General features: G+C 47.4%; 9 protein-coding genes across 9 annotated transcripts; 4 read left to right on the forward strand and 5 right to left on the reverse strand.

Moving 5' to 3' along the window:
- Position 1: 1 nt before the first annotated feature.
- On the reverse strand, positions 2-2,433 carry N7516_008730 (fungal specific transcription factor domain-containing protein; the record flags this gene model as incomplete). The annotated part of the gene is made up of 8 exons (XM_057221449.1): positions 2-461; positions 523-755; positions 807-1,217; positions 1,274-1,596; positions 1,646-2,025; positions 2,078-2,128; positions 2,182-2,282; positions 2,410-2,433. The coding sequence occupies 8 exons, from the start codon at positions 2,431-2,433 to the stop codon at positions 2-4; spliced, it is 1,983 nt and encodes a 660-aa protein (XP_057071721.1).
- Positions 2,434-3,013: 580 nt separating this feature from the next.
- On the reverse strand, positions 3,014-5,513 carry N7516_008731 (uncharacterized protein; the record flags this gene model as incomplete). The annotated part of the gene is made up of 10 exons (XM_057221450.1): positions 3,014-3,148; positions 3,204-3,572; positions 3,627-3,812; positions 3,874-3,911; positions 3,964-4,702; positions 4,731-4,843; positions 4,895-5,022; positions 5,074-5,222; positions 5,281-5,360; positions 5,417-5,513. The coding sequence occupies 10 exons, from the start codon at positions 5,511-5,513 to the stop codon at positions 3,014-3,016; spliced, it is 2,034 nt and encodes a 677-aa protein (XP_057071722.1).
- Positions 5,514-8,755: 3,242 nt separating this feature from the next.
- On the forward strand, positions 8,756-10,780 carry N7516_008732 (acyl--CoA ligase; the record flags this gene model as incomplete). The annotated part of the gene is made up of 6 exons (XM_057221451.1): positions 8,756-9,031; positions 9,096-9,476; positions 9,535-9,801; positions 9,859-10,021; positions 10,076-10,398; positions 10,454-10,780. The coding sequence occupies 6 exons, from the start codon at positions 8,756-8,758 to the stop codon at positions 10,778-10,780; spliced, it is 1,737 nt and encodes a 578-aa protein (XP_057071723.1).
- Positions 10,781-11,241: 461 nt separating this feature from the next.
- N7516_008733 (uncharacterized protein) lies at positions 11,242-12,072 on the reverse strand (the record flags this gene model as incomplete). The annotated part of the gene is made up of 1 exon (XM_057221452.1): positions 11,242-12,072. The coding sequence occupies one exon, from the start codon at positions 12,070-12,072 to the stop codon at positions 11,242-11,244; it is 831 nt and encodes a 276-aa protein (XP_057071724.1).
- Positions 12,073-12,076: 4 nt separating this feature from the next.
- N7516_008734 (uncharacterized protein) lies at positions 12,077-13,692 on the reverse strand (the record flags this gene model as incomplete). Its single annotated transcript, XM_057221453.1, has 6 exons — positions 12,077-12,097; positions 12,261-12,401; positions 12,460-12,518; positions 12,550-12,709; positions 12,762-13,510; positions 13,626-13,692. The coding sequence occupies 6 exons, from the start codon at positions 13,690-13,692 to the stop codon at positions 12,077-12,079; spliced, it is 1,197 nt and encodes a 398-aa protein (XP_057071725.1).
- A 546-nt stretch (positions 13,693-14,238) lies between these two features.
- Positions 14,239-15,786, forward strand: N7516_008735 (WD40 repeat domain-containing protein; the record flags this gene model as incomplete). The annotated part of the gene is made up of 1 exon (XM_057221454.1): positions 14,239-15,786. One exon carries the CDS (start codon positions 14,239-14,241, stop codon positions 15,784-15,786), a length of 1,548 nt encoding a protein of 515 aa, XP_057071726.1.
- Positions 15,787-16,225: 439 nt separating this feature from the next.
- N7516_008736 (NADH dehydrogenase [ubiquinone] 1 beta subcomplex subunit 3) lies at positions 16,226-16,551 on the reverse strand (the record flags this gene model as incomplete). Its single annotated transcript, XM_057221455.1, has 2 exons — positions 16,226-16,397; positions 16,454-16,551. 2 exons carry the CDS (start codon positions 16,549-16,551, stop codon positions 16,226-16,228), a joined length of 270 nt encoding a protein of 89 aa, XP_057071727.1.
- Positions 16,552-16,798: 247 nt separating this feature from the next.
- On the forward strand, positions 16,799-18,058 carry N7516_008737 (CCR4-NOT core DEDD family RNase subunit POP2; the record flags this gene model as incomplete). The annotated part of the gene is made up of 2 exons (XM_057221456.1): positions 16,799-17,266; positions 17,321-18,058. 2 exons carry the CDS (start codon positions 16,799-16,801, stop codon positions 18,056-18,058), a joined length of 1,206 nt encoding a protein of 401 aa, XP_057071728.1.
- Positions 18,059-18,122: 64 nt separating this feature from the next.
- N7516_008738 (uncharacterized protein) lies at positions 18,123-18,287 on the forward strand (the record flags this gene model as incomplete). Its single annotated transcript, XM_057221457.1, has 1 exon — positions 18,123-18,287. One exon carries the CDS (start codon positions 18,123-18,125, stop codon positions 18,285-18,287), a length of 165 nt encoding a protein of 54 aa, XP_057071729.1.
- Positions 18,288-18,839: the final 552 nt, after the last annotated feature.

An 18,839-nucleotide genomic window follows, 5' to 3' on the forward strand; every position in this document is an offset into this window, starting at 1 on the left:
CTCAAGAATAAAAAGAATCAAACTCGAACCACTCCAGTGAGAGTTCGCTATTAAACAATTGCGACATCAACGCATCATCGGGTGCATAGCTTTCATCACTGGGTGTTTGCAATTGCGGAGGGTATGCTCCAGCAACGGGATCCATATAATAAGATCTATCCATCTCTTGGTGCGCATTCTCATGAGTAGCTGGATGGTCGTGCCAGGTCCCAGTCATTGAAGGGTACAAAGTAGGGACTTTAACCCGCGGGCCCATGCGCTGCTTGGCTTGGATCAACGGTACGCAGAGATTCTGCAGGTAGTCCAGAAGTTTCAGCAATTTTGAAATATATGGACTTGCGGCGAACTGAGACAGGCTTTGCGTGATATCTTGCATGAGATTGTAGTCATCCATGTCTAATTCTCCAATGATGTTGCAGAAGATAACGAAGAATGGACTCAAGGGGTATAGAAGAACAGTCCTGAGGAAAATGCAGAGATATTAGTGGGAGTACTGATGATGCTTGAAGTAGGCTAACTAACCATGTTAGGAATGTGGGATAAGGATCCACGAATCCTGGGGTGTCCGCAAGGTTCTTCTGAAGGTGATGTAGTGCCCTGAGAGATTTCCGCGAATATGAGACACACTCCTTGTGTGTCAAAGGAGAAAATGTACATTTTAACCGGGATCGAAGAATATCAACGAGAATCGCGTAATGACAAAATTCACATGAAATCCATTCCGAGGCGATACAGTTTGAGGTTGATGCTCGACTCTAGGAGAATAGGTTAGCTTGAAGAAAGACAAGTATCCTAGTCAAACTCACAGATTGTATTTTAGAATATATGGCCTCCATTCTTTCTTGGAGCCTTGAATGATTGGCGATGATTTGGCGAGTGTTGTCCGCCATTCCGCAATTCAGCAGCTCTCCTTGCACCTGAGCTAAATCCAACAAAATTCGTATTAATGGGATATGGGGCAGGGATTGGTCGGCAGTAATTAGATTCGTGGGAGGGATGCGAAGGTCTGGCAGCGACAGTGGTCGATAGAGAAGGGTGCTCAGAGTTCGGTCGAGGTAGAAACACCAGCATACAGCGCTACGGATCTCTTCATCGAGGCTTGAATTCCCGACTGCATTGCGAATTTCATGATAGCCTAGAGCGGTAATCAGACGAGCAGCGTATGAGTTGAAAATCCAGGATTGGCTCACGTTGCCAAGATACTGCATGAGAAATGCCTGTTCGATGGTTGTTAATGAAACACTTGTTTGTCGAAGAACGAATGGTAACTTACAGCAGATATCAACGCCTGAATGAATGGAAGAGTCGGGGGATTCAAGAAATTGAGACTCTTGAGAGCGCGGAAAGCATACGTTTCATATAATTTCTTGGACTTCAGAAATTGTGCGTGGATGCGCGGATCCTTATATGCTCTCGGCTTTTGGTAGAGAAGCAAGATGGCCTTCACATAAACGCATATACAATACTGATAGAATAACTGCCCGTGCTCATGATCATTATCACTGAGAATGGTGGAAGCCATCTTCTCCAGTGTTTTATCCGAGATGTGGTCCGGCCATTGTACGGAACTAGATTGTGGGGTGATAGCTGTTGGCTCTGTATTACTATTAGTGGATGCATTGGAAATGAAGATGGCTTTTCATACCTGGAAGGAGCATGTAAAGTAGCTCTGGCGACGGGGCAATAAATGGTCCAACATGTTGAAGGTCTTCCTGTAGCACTTCCAACGGCGAAGATTTATCGGTGATTGAGGTTCTCCTATGCCCCGCAACATCCACGAATTGCAGGGCAGACCTGAGTATCGCCTTCCGTTCACGGTCCATATGTTCATTTCCATCAAGCTCTCCTTGTATAACGACTCTCGCCTTCTCTACATGGTGTGTGGCCGATCCAATGGAACACTCGTCCTGGGCAAGTTGGGATGCACCTTCTATGTGCGACACAGGATCCAATCTCCTTTTTTTCGAGGGTGTACCTGCATCATGATAATTTGCAACGTTTGGTGAAATGATGTTTTCAATACCCCTGGTCGATCAATCAATGGGAGTACAGAAGTAAAGAAGACTGGCAATCATACTCTGAAACTGTTCTTTCCAAGGTTAACAATCTTTCTCCGAGAGCAGATATTCTATTATCGGATTCTGTAAGCATGTACCAAGATGGAGTCATATGAAAACATACACCGAGGATGATTGTCGGCGAGATCGTTTAGCTTTTGTACGAGTGCACTCGATGCCTGCATCCCTACAATTCGCACAATGTAGCTGCTTATCACAGCGGACCTATTAAAAGACATCAGTTCGTGGGCAGTAAATAAACTCAATGAACTCCTTTAACCTTTCTCGACCGGCAAAGGTCACACTAATATCATCAGTATACGAATGCCGAAAGCCTTCTGGTGGCACTCACAGCTCGCAACGCCTCGTCATTCATTTGGTAGAATGAATTCGCAGACACTTTGCGTTATTTACTAGTAACCATAACGTCCTTTCAACATTTCAAACTCCTGATATGAGAGAAAAGCAAAAAGAAAAACGTAGTGTAGGTCGCTCAGGCGCGGAGGCCGCATGCCGAGGCCGCGGAGCCGCTTAGTTAGAATCTTCCAAGGCCGCTTTCCCTTTTTGGTCGGAGTCCCGACCGAATCGGGAAAGTACATGGACACTGCTAGTTATACAATTGGTTCAGGTAGTCAAGTTGACAACAATTATCTTTTTATATTTAGGATTATTACGATTATTACTGATGAGTGACTCAAATGATTATAAAATAAAGCATTGAAAACAGGAATAAGATAGATAGCACACAATAAAAAAGTATAAGCAGTAGGGTATATAGCAAAAACAGCAAAATATGCCTGGGCGCATCATAGAAATATCCATCACAAAAATAGAATGGCTAGCCCGGCAATTAGTACCATGGTGGATATAAATAAGGTCGTCGGTACTCAAGGCATAGAGATCAGCAATCGGAGTTAACAATATGGAAAAAAAATGATTCAAAATCGTGTCAGATATCATTTCCCATCGTAGATTTGGTCGGGTGTGAGTGAGAACTGGCCTTTCTGGATCTCTCTGGCATCAACATGGTCGGGCTTGACGTATCTTGCAGTCAAAGCAAAGCGCAACTTGTTCTCGGGTACCACAGAATGCTAAATTGGTCAGATCTGATGTTCAATGTTGGCGAAGAGATGAACAACCACAAACCTCGTAGTACTTCTGAAGATTCTCTCCGTGCATGACAATCAGATCACCATGATGAAGTTCCATCTTGATGGTAACTGGGGCCTCTTTTCCCTTGCGGCCCATCGATAGAGCACGACGAGAGTCATCATACTCATCTTGCGAGATCTCACCCGCATCGAACTCCTCCTTTAGTGCTCGACGTTCGCCCTCAAACATGCAATCTTTTAGGACAGGATCATCTTGCAGAAGATTCCCAAGTTGCTTGGGCTCAGCCCTTCGGGTACAGCCATTGAAATACTTGTACTTCATACGGACGAACATGGTGGCTTTCGCTCCAAGGGACAATGTGGCGATAGTGGGACCGAGCGAGGACTCGCCGTCATCGTGGAACTGAGAGAAGGTGTTTTAGCGGAGGCCATTGTCAATCTTACAAGCTTGACTTACTCCGATCTTCATTTCCTCGAAGTAGCCGAGTGTCAGTAACTCATTTGGAGGCAAGTATTCGTCTCCAGATGAAACAACTGCCTTTTCAGTTGCCCACGACAAACGACCAAGAGCCTGGAGCATGTCGTTGGGTGCTTCATCAAAGCCCTTTGAATCGACAGATACGACATATTTGTAGGGCATACCCTATGTCATTGGGTCAGATGAGATGAAAACTAAAATGCCAAGGTGGTGTCTCTTCACTTACGTAGTTGACTGCGAAATGTGAGGTCAATGTACCGGCAACTGCTCCAGTGTGAGAAACTATATTTCTTAGGCTTGTATCTGGTCCACTTACCCAGACTGGACTGGAGCCGGAATCGTTTGAGACCAAGATCGCCACGTTGGAGATTGATGAAAAGGTCATCCGGTCCATTCGCGCGGCCATTGATTGCTTTGTTGGACACAAAGTGGGTAATGGTGCCAACTCCGTCAAGTTTGTAAGTCAACTTCCGGTAAGGGGAGAAGGTACTGTCATCAATCTCTGGGATGCTAAACTTCCGATCAAAAAGAATTGCTCGCTTGATCGGGGCCAGCTCGAAATGATCGAGGACGACCCGGAGCGAAACGGGGTTCATGTTCATGAACTTTTGAAATGGGCAGTTGTTTGCGCATTCCTCACCGAGAGAGTCATCGTCACATTTCCAGCCTTGCCAGAAAGTTCGTCGAATGCATTTGAAACACATAGGGCACACGATTCCCTTCCATGCGATACGAGATGTGCTAACGTCCGCAGCAGTCTCATCCAATGTGGACAAAAGATCAGGAACTAGACTATAGTGGGGCTGGATAGCTGGGTCTGGGCGACTCCGAAAGTTTAGGAAATCAGGATTGAAAGTGAGTTCAGCGGGAGGGGAAGCATCGTCAATCTTCCAGAAATCGATGCAACCAGGGTCAAGACACATCCAACCTTCCTCGTACATGTGAACACTTTCCGTGAAGCATCTCTCACACTTGAGGATCTCGGGCTTCGTTTCAAAGTCCCGTTCATCAACGGGCACCGGAGGGGGAGTCCTTAGCCGCCCACCAGCTCTTTTCTGAGAGATTCAGCTTCTCGAAGCGGACCTTGACTCCATGTTTCTGACCAATCTTTTCAAACCAGACATTGGTAACACGAAACCAGTCCATGATGTTGTACCGATGCGGAAGCTCTCTGTTGAGAACCTTGTTCTTGCTCCCTAAAACGGTGGTCAGCAGGTTTTCTTTTGACATAGTCTTTGATAGATTACCGATAACAAGCCCAACAGCAAGCTTTGAGTTTTGGCTCGCGATGATGCTTTGGACGAGTGCATTCTCCGGGTCTTGGTTCCTTTCGAGGGTCAAGTTTCCCCCCGAGTCTTTAGTGCAGCATCCGCCGCTGATAAAGGTCAGTAGAGGCAGGCCATTATTTTCGAGACACAATACTTACATCCTGGTAATGATAATTTCCTCGTCGATATAAGTGCGGGTACCACCATCAGCATCAATGAGGAAGCCATAGCAGAAACCTTCATTGTGATACATTGCGCCCTGAGTGCAACGGAACCATGGAATCGCATCACAAAGTTGTTGGCGACCCTAGAAGAAAATTCAGTATAAATGCCATATGAGCTATAACCGATTAGTGGTGGCATACCTCTGACCAGGCCGGGGGTGTTCCATAAACCGGCTCACGAATTTGATCGTTGACAATAGCTTCCAGCTGATCTGGGGAAACTGTCTAGTATCAGCATGTTATATTCCAAGAAAAAGGAAAATAAAGCCAATGGCACCTTTGTTTGATTGTCCTTTGTTTGTTTTGGCAATGCGGCCTGTGCGCACTGGCCTTTCAGCCGCCTGGCGACGATTGACAGCAGGGCGTGGTGCCATCTTCCACAGTTTGTGGTATAAGCAAGCTAATTTGTGATAAATCAAGTAAGTACCATATTCAGACATATCCCAGATGAGACCAAACTGCCAACAAAATCATATTTGGTGATGGGGACCGATAGTCAGACTTACAGTATAGAACGCCCAATGGCACCATACAAGGTGAATTTGGGTCTTGATTGTGCTCAATATAAATTTTTAGACACTATTCAGCTTCGAGAAATCATTGAATGGTAGAGAGGGATGAAAAGCGCTATATGGTGGAATGAATTGCGAGGTGGGAGGATGATGGAGCTAGGCGTGGACCCGAGATATATTTTGCCAGAGCGGCGTCGAGGTCGGAGTGCAGCCGGCAATAAACTTTGACTTCATATTATAGTATAAGCTAGTATTGAGGGAGTTTACTGCTTATTATGAATTTCAAATCACAAGAAATGGCCTTGAATTAATTTGGTATAAGATGACACTGAATCTCCGGTGAATAACACAATGAGAGTCTTACCTACGAGGTTTAGACACTTTGATGCTAACACCCTAGTGGGCTTTATTCTGTCTAGGTAAGAAAGAGATACCCAAGAAGGAGATACTCAAGAAATAATCTTCTCGGTTATGGGTGGTTTGTATATGGACTGGAATGACGGAGATATAGATCAGTAGGCTAAATGGTCGACCATGTATGACATGCAAGTGGTTACCGATGAATATGTACGCCACTAATTTACTTCAACTCTAGAGCCCACGGCAGTTAACCGTTCAGAAGACCTCGTTATATTCGCTATTGTACCGGAAAATTGGTCAGTCGAGCCTGTCATATTTGACCTCAAATGAACAGTCGTGGACGTTGTCACTCCGCCCATAAAGGAACTATAGTATAGTAATCTTTGGATATACATACAAGAAAAGATAAACATGATCAAGCTGTCATTTGATTTTGTAGTTAAATAGCTTCAAAAGAAAGGAGCTGTTAGTGTAGTACAAAATATCTCGGCTCAGTTCAAAAGGTAAACCGGCCGCGAGGATTCAATACATGGAGCTTTCCATCTTAATTTCAATTGTAGGTCGTATATATTGCAGTGCGTTCTATAACTAGGTAGTATGTACTATGTGCATTTGTCGAATTTGGTCCAAATCAGCCGTACTCGGCACAGTCTAAATGGGTAAGCCGGCTGCGGGGGATCTACACGCCAAGGCCACTTTAAACCAAGCAATTAGAGCAAGTTTAGGAGACAGATATCTTGATTTCTTGGGATAATTCTGACTTCTCTATGTTGTATTCATTTTAAACCGAAGCAACTTCTTATTGTGCACCAATTAAAGCTAATATTAGATGGAGCATGCTGTAGATAATACCCTCGGATATGTATAGACCGAGGTGACTTTGGTCTTGGCAGTTTCAACTCCAATTAGTTACTCCATATAAGTAAGTAGCTAAACACAAAAAATACCCACCGAGTCGAACGGCACAAATTTAGGCCGGTTATCCAATTTTTATTAGAAGCTACATCCATAGTTACCTATCTATGTAACTAGGTACTACCTAGGTAGCTCTACGTAGTGTTTCCCCTCTGCCGGGTGGGGCTTTCCTATCCTGGCTGCTGCTGCTTTTATGCCGAGGGCTCAGTGAGTAAATCTCAGTCCGGGCTCAAGCTCAGTGAGTAGCTCAATGTAGTCATGAGATACTTTTGTGAGGCCCAGTGAGCGCTTAGTGCCAGGTGCCCAGTGTGTTTGATTACTCAGAGATTTGTCAAAGGCATCTATTGCACTCAGTTTATGCCAAGTCCATCCCAAAAGAACGCTCGGCCCCCACAATGTACGTAGTTCATTTTGTGAACTCTGCGGAGTCAGTTCCTTCACGGCAGTACCCGTCAGGTGCTTCAAGTTCCTTACAGGTAAGGTATCATATGCATTGAATGCATCGACAGGGATTTGGGCGTAAGTATGTTATTTCAGATCTGATAGACTTTATATTCCTTTTATACTATTTCTTATTTTTTTTTACTTGGCTATCTGCTAACCTTTGAAGATCATTTTCCCCTAAAGCTAGAATAACATCTAAGCAAATAGTTAGTTATCCCTAAGGTCTAACTAAAACCTAGGACGGACCCAAATTCATTTGATTATATAACCATAGTCTTGTCACTTCATTTTTTTCTTTCATTTTTATTTTATTTTTGTTAAATCTCCGCCTATGAATGACCCACCTAGAATGACCCTTAATTAATTATTTTAGTAGTGATTTGATACCACTTGGGTTTGTTTAATAGGCACTAGTTAAAAGAAAGCCATAGTTAGAGTTATTGCGGCCTAAAACCCCATGTATACAACAACATACATGGTATGGTACACATAGTTAACGAGTTAACTAACTAACTAACTAACCAACCAATTAACTAGTTAACTACTCAATATTGGATGATGATATAAGCAGGCTTGGCGGGTACACCGGAGCTTTTTTTTCGAGTACCCCCGGGCTGGTAGCCCAGTCCAAAACACCACAATAAATTGGATATGCTACGCCTATGTCTCAATGACTAACGCTTTTTTGTTGTACGCTTTGTTCACTGATAGCTGTTGATATTGAAAACCGCATTGAAAAAAAAACACATTATCATTGTATTCAGTATCTTCTTCTTCTTCTTCCTCCTCTTCCTCCTAGCCTATAGTTATATAATTATTTCTTGTCTCGTGAGTCGTGATAGCCCTACAATTGCAAAGATATCACAGCCAGCAGTTGTTGTTATTATTACGAATTTATCTTTTCAATTTTATAGTGTCATGTTATAGACAGCAATTGCCTTGGTCAGATATCAACTCAGACCGCCTAGTTAGTGGCTTAGTTAGGGCTTATATAAATACTCAGGGGCGTGCTCAGTTGTACTCAGTGAGCAAAAAGCGGCAAGGACTGAGCACTAAGATGGAAATGGAATGCCAAGAAGTGGTAGAGGAATGCTAGTACATATGTACCTAGGCACGAACTCCGTACTAGCGGTATAAATCTTGGGGATCCTTGCCACGTTTACCGAGGTTCCCCGCACCCATCACTTTTCATAAATCTCCCCTCAGCTAGTTCTTAGTTCTCTAAACCCTTGCATTTCCCCTTGATTACCTTAAAACCGTGTGTCAGACTTCATTGCGCCCACCTGGAGCTAATTGCATTTTAAAAAAATAACCGTCACCTTTCCTATTTGGGAGATTTACTCCTGAATTATATCGTTGCGACTCCGAAGAATTTGGAAAGAAAAATGGTGTTTTTGCCTTCAAAGGAATCGGGCCAATTGGACCCAATTCCCGACAATATCCCAATCAGCGAGTTTATGCTCAATGAGAAATATGGCCGAGTGCCACACGCCAGCTCCTTGGACCCATATACATGCGGCATCAGCGGGAAGTCATACTCGTCACAAGAGGTAGCCAATCGCGTTGACTCGTTGGCTCGTAGTCTTTCAAAGGAATTTGGTTGGGCGCCAAACGAAGGATCGGAATGGGATAAGACACTGGCTGTGTTTGCCCTCAACACTGTAGGTGGAAATTCCGTATCAAGAAGAAATAGAAAGGAGCTTATTCTTTTGTTGTTGCCATTAGATCGATTCCTTGCCCCTATTCTGGGCCGTGCACAAGCTGGGTGGTGTTCTCACTCCCGCCAATGCATCATACTCCGCCGCCGAGCTGACACATCAATTGCTTGATTCCAATGCCAAGGCCCTGGTTACTTGTGTTCCTCTCCTCTCCATCTCACTGGAAGCTGCGGCAAAGGCTGGTCTCCCGAGAAGCCGAATCTACCTGCTTGATGTCCCCGAGCAAATTCTTGGCGGCGCGAAGCCTCCAGCAGAATACAAGTCTGTTTCCGAACTCATCGAGGTTGGAAAGTCTCTACCGCCAGTGGATGAATTGCGATGGAGCGCCGGTGAGGGAACCCGACGAACAGCATTTTTGTGCTACTCGAGTGGAACATCTGGAATGCCGGTGAGCAGTGTCCCAATCACCCGAATAACACTTTAATTAATCATGTGCTGCAAAACAGAAAGGAGTAAAGATCTCACACCGCAATGTGATTGCCAATACACTTCAGATCAAGGCATTTGAGCAAAACTATCGGAATGATGGAGGCACAAGGCCCACGAGGACTGAGGTTGCTCTTGGTCTCCTTCCGCAGAGCCATATCTATGCTCTTGTGGTCATTGGACATGCCGGTGTATACCGAGGCGACCAAACAATCATTCTCCCCAGGTTCGAATTGAAATCCTACCTGAACGCCATTCAACACTATAAAATCACCACTCTCTTCTTGGTGAGTATATCTTCGCTGATGAGAAGATCCTGTCAAGTGCTGACCGCAACCACTTAGGTGCCTCCGATCATCATTCACATGCTGGGCACTCAGGACGTGTGCTCCAAGTACGATCTGAGCTCCGTGCGACTTTTGTTCACGGGAGCGGCACCCCTGGGCATGGAGACAGCAGCCGAGTTCCTCAAATACTACCCGGACGTTTCGATCCGCCAAGGATACGGTATGTGATCATTGGCGCTTCTCATAGACACCCAGCTGACATTTTCACGCATAGGTCTGACTGAAACAGCCACGGTCATAAGCTCAACTCACCCCAACGATATCTGGCTAGGCTCCTCCGGTGCCTTGCTCCCTGGAGTCGAGGCACGCATTGTGACGCCTGAAAACGAGGAAATCACAGCGTACGACACGCCAGGCGAGTTGGTGGTCCGAAGCCCGAGTGTCGTGCTGGGCTACTTGAACAACGAAAAAGCCACCGAAGAGACATTTGTGGACGGATGGATGCGTACCGGAGATGAGGCTGTCATTCGTGTCAGCCCGAAGGGCGTCGAGCACGTCTTTATTGTCGACCGGATTAAGGAGTTGATCAAGGTCAAGGTTCGTGATCCCATCGGTTGATAGAAAGATTACCGGTCTAACACGTCATTCCTAGGGTTTGCAAGTCGCACCTGCCGAACTCGAAGCCCATATCCTCGCTCACCCCGATGTCTCCGACTGTGCTGTTATCGCTATTCCAGATGATCGCGCCGGTGAAGTTCCCAAGGCCATCGTGGTCAAGTCCCCCACGGCAGGATCGGATGAATCAGTCTCCCAAGCTCTCCTGAAGTATGTTGAAGACCACAAGGCTCGTCATAAGTGGTTGAAGGGAGGTATCAGATTTGTGGATGCAGTTCCCAAGAGCCCGAGTGGTAAGATTCTTCGCCGATTGCTCCGTGATCAAGAGAAGGAGGCACGGAGAAAGGCAGGCAGCAAGATTTAAAAGCGGTTGGGATATCCAGCTTGGTCTTTGGAAACCTTGGAAGAGAAGCGCCAATAATCGTCTTTATTATAAGAGTATATGTTTGTAGTTCTACCGGTAGACAGTTCAAAATTTTCATTACAAGAATAGTCGACCACTTATGTGGCCCTGTCATGTCTTTTAAGATGTTCTTTGTAGGTGTTCTTTTTAGGCATACATGAAGGTGGTAAATATACTTTGTGCAAGGGACTTTTCTACATGTGTGTTGGTTGACGTTTGATATTAGTTAGTTATCTTGTTTATTGTAGTTATTTGCAGCCAATATTAGTCTCATTGATATGAAAGCCCAGAATGAAGATGAATCGACGTGTCGAAAGACCATTGGTTCAGAAGCCTTTGAAATTCGATTGCCTCGAAGCTTCGGGTATCGTAATAGCCCTGAATGGATAATATGTTATTTCAGAGAGTAAGTAACAAAGCCTTTATGCCACTTGGGCATTGCTGTCTCCCGGAAGGGCCGCTTGAGGGACTTCCTGAGGGACTTCCTCAGGAGCTTCCCGAGGAGCTTCCTGAGGGGCTTCCTGAGGGGCTTCCTGAGAAGCTTTCTGTTCTCTCAGGATTTGATCAACTGCAAACGCAAGGCCACGGCAAAGCCCAGACCAGGACTTCCGTTTTGAGAAGATCTGGTGCACCTCGGTGAGTAGACGCAAGGAGCTTGCCTTGCCGGTCAGATTCCCGACCCCAACCAGATTGAGTGGAGTATTTGGCCCTTCAGCAATCCAAATGTGAATTTCTCTAGTGTCTAACAAGCGGATCTCCTTGTTTGAAGCTTGCGGCTTTTCGATTTCAGGAGCGACCATGAACGTATCGAATGCCCATATGTAGAAGAAAGCAACCAGGAAACAGAGAGGATCATGGCAGGCAAATTTCTGCTTGACTTTCAATGTGCCGAAAACACATACAGCATGCCATAGGCATTTCCTGGCGATAGGTGCATTGTTTTCCATCCAATTTTTCAGGACACTCCTTGACATATCGACTTCGGCTCCCTCGCCTTGCCACCCTGAAAATGACTCGAGCATGTGAAGCGATACTACCCGGAGAAGGGACAGGACATGATGAATGACATCCCGAACGGCAATATAGTCGGGTTTGGCGGAGGTGGGGATGGCAGCAAATACTTCGTCCATCGATCGAAACATCATTGCGCGCAGAGCTGAAGGGGTTGGTGTAAGATGGGCCCATTGGTCCGGAACTGGCACACCGGTGACCTGAGAACTTAGACTCGATTTCCAGATGGAAGAATATGACATTTTGTCAAGGAACAATCTCTCCTCGCTGTAAAGAGACAAAATATAGAGATTTCGGCGATAAGCATCCATTCCTGCCATTGTTTCACTGGCTTTTCTGACATCAACTTGGGTGGATGCAGATTGTGATAGATCTAAAAGCTATGGTCAATCCCGAGATATCTGGTCGACAACAAATAGCATTGGCTCACTTTGGTCACGGTATATATGGACGAAATTGTCAGCATTCCTGCGACACCATAGTGATTGGCGACAGGGGAACTCCTCGGGGAGTTCATGCTGTCCAAATATCGGCTGACGATCGAATAAGACGAGCTGAAGACATTCAAGTTCTGGTAAAAGATTAGTCAGGCATTCATGGCTTCCAATATTGTTGCAGGTAGCACACACGAAAGATACAATGAAGTAGACGTATACGAGATTCTCTTGCCAGCCAAGCTCTCCATTGTCTTGGACCTTGTAACGTTTTTGTTTTCATACATGGATCAACCTTCAAGACACGACCCAAGGTGACAAGTACATTTCGCTCATACTGCAGCTTCAACTGGGCTTTGTGAGACCCGCCAAACATCAGGGAGACGTCACTAAGGAATACACTTTGTGCATAGGATAAAGTTGTTGATTCGGGTGATTGAGGCCGCTGATTTGGTTAATATGAGGTACGTACGGGCTTCACTGGGAAATGAACTTACGTTTTGTTCTATTGCCTGAGACAGGATCTCCCCAAATGATGCTGAAAATTGACTGGCGTTGCCGAAAGCGCTATATTGACTCCCAACAGTGACCACTGCTAAAAGTACCATCCATGAGGTTTTGTCATGTCCGAATTCTAGAGCATATGGGTGAATCACGGGGTATTCATGGTCAAAGTGTTCAAAATACAAGTGCACAAAGTCTTGCATGACCCTCCACCATGGAAATGTCCCATCTTCTGTTTCCCCCAGGCTCACAAGGTATGACTTAAGTGACTCATATATTGAAGCGTTAGTCATCACGTTATAACGGAATTCAGGTAACAAGAAGCGCTCATCTGAACGCCGCATTTTGGGAAGTGATGATTTCAACGGGCGAGTTGGCTTAGAAGAGCTGGCTGAAGCAGGAGCAACAGGGGCAGAAGGGACAGCAGTGGCACGAGCACGAGCACCCGATGATGGGACACGTGGACCAGGAGCCCGGGCACGTGTAGGATTAGCAGGCGGTCTTGCTTGCGATGCTGGGCCGTTCTCATCATTATCTGACTCGTCTGATATTTCCATAACATCATGCGAGACATCAACCTGATCCTGTGAAATAGGGTCTGTAGCGGACAAGGCCAGACCTGGAGTAGTTTGGTTTGTACCATCTTCATTCAATGGGAAAGGTGATGTACGTATGTTTGAAGAGACGGAGCTCGGATCTTGAGTATTGCGTGGAGATGAAGGACTCGTCTGGTCCGACGGCTCTGTTTTTATATTTTCTCCTTCGTGGTGTTTCTTCAAATGAGCCACGAGCCTATGCCTAATGTTTGCGGGAAATCAGAATTGGAACGATGTATGAATAGGAAGACTGTGCCATACCTTCGGGTATAGGACTTTGGGCAAAAGCGGCATTTAAACTCTTTCGACCCGACGTGTCCCCGGTCATAGCATTGTTGTGTCAGTGGTGTACCACACTGCTCACAAGTAAGATGGAGTTGCGGGCGAGTATGAGTTAGGATATGGCGCTTCAGATGGTGTTTACGCCCGAATACCTTGTCGCATTGCTCACATGGGTAAGACTCCTGCAAGGGATTCATGGCTTCTTCCCGCTTTGAAAACGCCTAGGTAAATGCAAAGAATCAATTCCACCTGCAATTAAACAGTCTACAATCAGGACTGTGGCCATATATTCACAGTAAATCCAATAAATCCAGGCAAAGCCTACAATGAAGCTATTTCGCGTTTCGCGCGGACGCAAAGGCGGTCACTAGAGCGGTAAGACACAAAGCATAATCTGCCGCGGGGTGGTGGATTTCTAAGCGGGGAGGTAAGAAAAAAGATCGAGGGCATTTCAAGTTGCCTTAACACCCTGCTTCTTGCTTCAATATTGTTTAGGAACAGGTCGTATAACAAGTGACTGTTCATCAATCACTCCTTTGAACTTGATATTGTTCGTCTCCCACCAGCCTAGGAATTGAGAAAAAAATTAAAAATGTCTTCAAACGATCTGCAACATGATAATGGAGAGGAGGACTATTTGCAGGCCGATGATGCTGAAGAGATCTTCGATCGTGATGAGGATCACCACATGTCGGAGGGGGAAGACGAACAATACGCCGACGAGAACATGACCATCGAAGATGAGATCACCTTCCAAAACGACTCAGCAGCACACTTCGACTCGCACTCAGACTCTGTATTCTGCGTTGCACAGCACCCGGTTCACAACAACATTGTCATGACCGGTTCTGGCGATGACACAGCATACATCTTTGACTCGACACCCGCACCGCGTCCTGTGTTCCCATCGAGCTATGAATCAAACCCTCAGCCCAGGGAGCGCGAGTCTCTCTTGCCTCTGGCCAAGCTCGACGGCCACACTGACACAGTGAATGCCGTGGTTTTCACTGAGCCAGCAGGAGAGTATGCCATTACGGCAGGCCTGGATGGCAAGCTGCGAGCTTATCGGGATACCACACCTCAGAAGACCGGACTCGCATGGGAGTTCTTTGGCGAGGCCCAGGAAGTGGAAGAGATCAATTGGATGGCCGTGTGCCCCTACCAGCAGGGAAATGAAGGGACGCAAAATGTTATTGCCATCGGTTCCAATGATGGCAGCGCGTGGGTGTTCCGTATCGACCATACCGACCCCGGCCAGCCTATCTCGATCATCCAGACCTTCTTCTCTCACACCGAATCATGCACTGCAGGCGCATGGACGCCTGATGGCAATCTGCTGGCCACCGTCTCCGAGGACGGCAGCTTCTTTGTTTACGACGTCTTCGGGGCTGCTGCCGCCGCTGGCATTGAGTACTCCCCGGGTACCAATGCCATCCTTGGATTGAATGCGGAGGATCAGCGCTTCGCCGTGGAGGGTGGTCTGTACACCATTGCGATTTCCCCCAGCGGTGGTATTGCTGCAGTCGGTGGTGCTGAGGGCCACATTAGAGTCGTTGGCCTTCCTCGAGTTGCAGCAAGTGCCCCTGCAACCAAGGGCAAGGGCAAAAACGCACCCTCGCAGGCAGCCGGTTCGACCGCTGCAGGTACTATCATGGCTGCGTTGCAGACTCAAACCGACAACATTGAGTCACTCTCATTCTCCCAGGCCCCGTTCACCCTCCTTGCTGCCGGATCTGTGGATGGTTCGATTGTGATGTATGATGCGGCCCATCGATTTGCGGTCCGTCGGCATATTCGGGAAGCCCACGAGGGAAGCGCCGTTGTCAAGGTTGAGTTCCTGCCTAGCAGCAAGCAACTCGGTGCCACAGGACCCCTTGCCAATGCTTCCGCAGCCCACCAGAACCGCTCTTGGATGCTCACATCTGTCGGCCTGGATGGTGTGGTTCGACGCTGGGACGCACGCGGCGGTACCGCCGCGGCTTCTCAGGGATTGATGCAGGAGTGGAAGGGACACATGGGTGTCACGGAAAATGACGAGGGCGAGCAATCCGGTGGCATCATGGGCTTCGTACAGGGCTTGGATGGAAAGCGTATTGTCACTGCCGGTGATGATGGTATCTCGCTTGTGTTCGAAGAGTAACCTGGACAAACAAAAGTTGGAGGTCCCAAACATGCATAGTGGGGGTTCATGTCGATAATGATATTACGTGTTTATAGAAGCTCAAAGCCAAACCATCCTTGATAACCAGCATATGATGGCAAAACCCCAGTAGAGTCGATGATCGAACAATAAAGAAAAATATGGTTGGAGTAGTGGAACAAAAGCTATGTACATTCGACAAATCAAACCCAAAGCGCCATCTGGAAGCTACGCTCCTTATGAGCCACGAGAAGCTGCATCTCCGCCCTAACACGACAAAAGCTCCCGGACTCGGCAAAGCTGTAGGCGCTATGATCCAAAACCCGGCTGTGGTTCTCGCGGGGGCGAGACGACTCTTTCTTGTCGCCTGGGGTATACGTCCTCCGCTCGATGATCCGTCGGTCGGCGGCATTCTCAATTGGTCTCCAGAGACAACCTTTTAGTGGTGACTGTCACCGTGGTGAGCATCGCCGTGGTGGTGATCATCCTTCAAGAAGAAGTGCTCGTATGTGCAGTAGGCAGCGAAAGCGACAGACGCGATACCGAAGCCGGGGAAGAGACCTCTGAAACGCTTGGCTCTGCTGAAGGGGCCGGTGTAGCGCCAGGCCTCACTATAATACATTAGTTCCCACCACAATTGGCATTACATCGGTATCACTTGACGTACTTGCGAGCCCATGGATCCCGCTTGGCCCAGACGGAAGATGGGGAGGCCGCGGCCTTGAACTGGGCGAGGTCGAAACCGGTGGGGTTACGGGCGGGCATTGTGGGAATTGTCCGGTAGTAAATATTACTGAAAGACGGAAATAAAGAGAAACAAGATGTAAAGGGCTGTAACTTGGTCCCTTAGTCCGCAATCAACCGCAAAGTGACACAGTGAGGAGCCGAAGAGGAGGAAAAGAGGTGTGCTTGGCAATTATCCACGCTAACCGAATACGGTAGACCAAGTAGCTCTCCCGCCTTCGAGGGACGAAACTGTCACTTCATCCATGCGCATCCTCGAGACAACAAAATGCCACCTCCCGTTGGCAGATATGGGCCATCTGGCTTGAACGCTCCATACAACATACAACAAGCTCACCTCCAATCTCAACACCCCGCGCACGCACAATCTGGAAATACGCTACCTCCCCCTTCGCTTGGTCATCCTGGCTTCGCAGGCAATCCGAATACCAACATCAACCCTTTTACACTATCCGGCGGAATTGCAAATGGTATGGCGGTAGGCGGTTTTCCAGGATCTGGCGCAGGTGATGGCGGCGGCACCGGTCTGGCTAGTCATGCGGCACAGATGGGATTCGCGCGCGGTGCGCAAATGCAACAACAACAACAACTACACCAGGGCCACGACGGTCGGTTAGCGCTCGAAGCAAAGGGTGGTGCAGTGAAGTCAAGAATCAGAGATGTCTGGAAGCACAACCTGGCTCATGAGATGGCGGTACTGAGGCAGTTGGTCGACAAGTACCCTTACATCAGCATGGTAAGCACCAACTACAGATGTCTCCTGTGAGTAATGTTACTGACTAGAACCTAGGACACCGAATTCCCTGGTATTGTTGCTCGGCCGATTGGATCATTTTCGAACAAAGCGGATTACCATTATCAGACCCTCCGATGCAATGTCGATCTTCTGAAGATGATCCAACTAGGCATCACTTTATTCAATGACGAAGGAGAGGTTCCCCCAGCCTCAGGTACTGATGCCAATGGGCAAGCGTATGGTGTGCCCGCCCCCTGCACATGGCAGTTCAACTTCCGATTTTCACTCGAAGGAGACATGTACGCCCAGGAGTCAACAGCCATGCTTGCCAAATCTGGAATCGATTTCGCCATGCACGAAAAGAACGGCATTGATCCTTTCGAGTTCGGCGCTCTTCTGATTAGCTCTGGGTTGGTGCTGTTGGATGACGTCCACTGGGTTTCTTTCCACTCCGGGTACGACTTTGGCTACTTGATGAAGATCATGCTCTGCTCCCAACTTCCAGAAAATGAAGAGGAGTTCCACAAGCTTCTTACCATCTTCTTCCCGTCACTGTACGACATCAAGTACCTCATGAAACATGCCGGTCGCAACCAAGCCGTCAACGGTTCTCCTCTCCCTCAGGCTGCAGTACAGATTCTGACCAACCTAGGCCAGAAATCTGGTTTGCAAGACATTGCCGATGAACTTGGCGTCAAACGCGTTGGAATTGCTCACCAGGCTGGCTCGGACTCCCTAGTGACCGGCGAGATCTACTGGAAGACTCGCCAGCTCATTTTCGGGGGAAATTGACGATAGCAAATATTCCGGCCAAATCTGGGGCCTCAACGGACAAATGCCCGCAGTGGCCTACAACATGGCCCAGCAAACGCCAAACCTCAATGGTGCCACCATTTACTCAGGTGGCACCCCCAGCACTCCCAATACTGGGTCTCACGGAGCTGGCGCTCACACACCTCAGCACCACGGAGCTGGCTACAATGCCCCGACTCCAGGAGCCTATCAAATGGGCCGGGTATGAGAGACAGTCCCTGAAGGACCTAGGATTGGTATGATATGATGTATGTACATAGACACGAGAACATCGTGTTCTTTTTCTTCAATATTCGGCATTGTCTTCACGCCTATGGCCTTGCGTAGGTTTCGTTCCCTGTGCTGGGTTCTTGCGTCTGGACGAAGGTGTTGGGCAGGAAGGTGCCTGGCGTTTGATATGGCTGGTTTTGAATCCATTTACGAGGCGTTGATAGGCTCTATTGTGGCCTTGTGCCTTTCGTTCTTGTGATCTAGGTCGCTTTTTCTTCTTTTCTTGTTGTAGCTAGATCGGACCTGTCTGTGTCCTATGTATAGGAATTCTGGCTTCTGTTGGCTCTATTTGACCTAGTTTTGTAGATCCATGAGCTCCTTTCAGCTTGTACCTGTGGCCTCCGTAACATCTTATGAGATTCTCAACACATGTAAACATTCTCGGGTGACAAAAACCGCAGTTCCAAACTGTCATTGAGGTCAAGTGTGCGATCCCAATTGAGGACGCTCATGCGAATTGTCTACTTCTACCCCGCGATGTGACAAACGA

The sequence above is a fragment of the Penicillium verrucosum genome, assembly GCF_028828655.1.
Source record: "Penicillium verrucosum strain IBT 35672 chromosome Unknown utg000003l_segment0_segment0, whole genome shotgun sequence".
NCBI classification, from domain to species: Eukaryota; Fungi; Ascomycota; class Eurotiomycetes; order Eurotiales; family Aspergillaceae; genus Penicillium; species Penicillium verrucosum.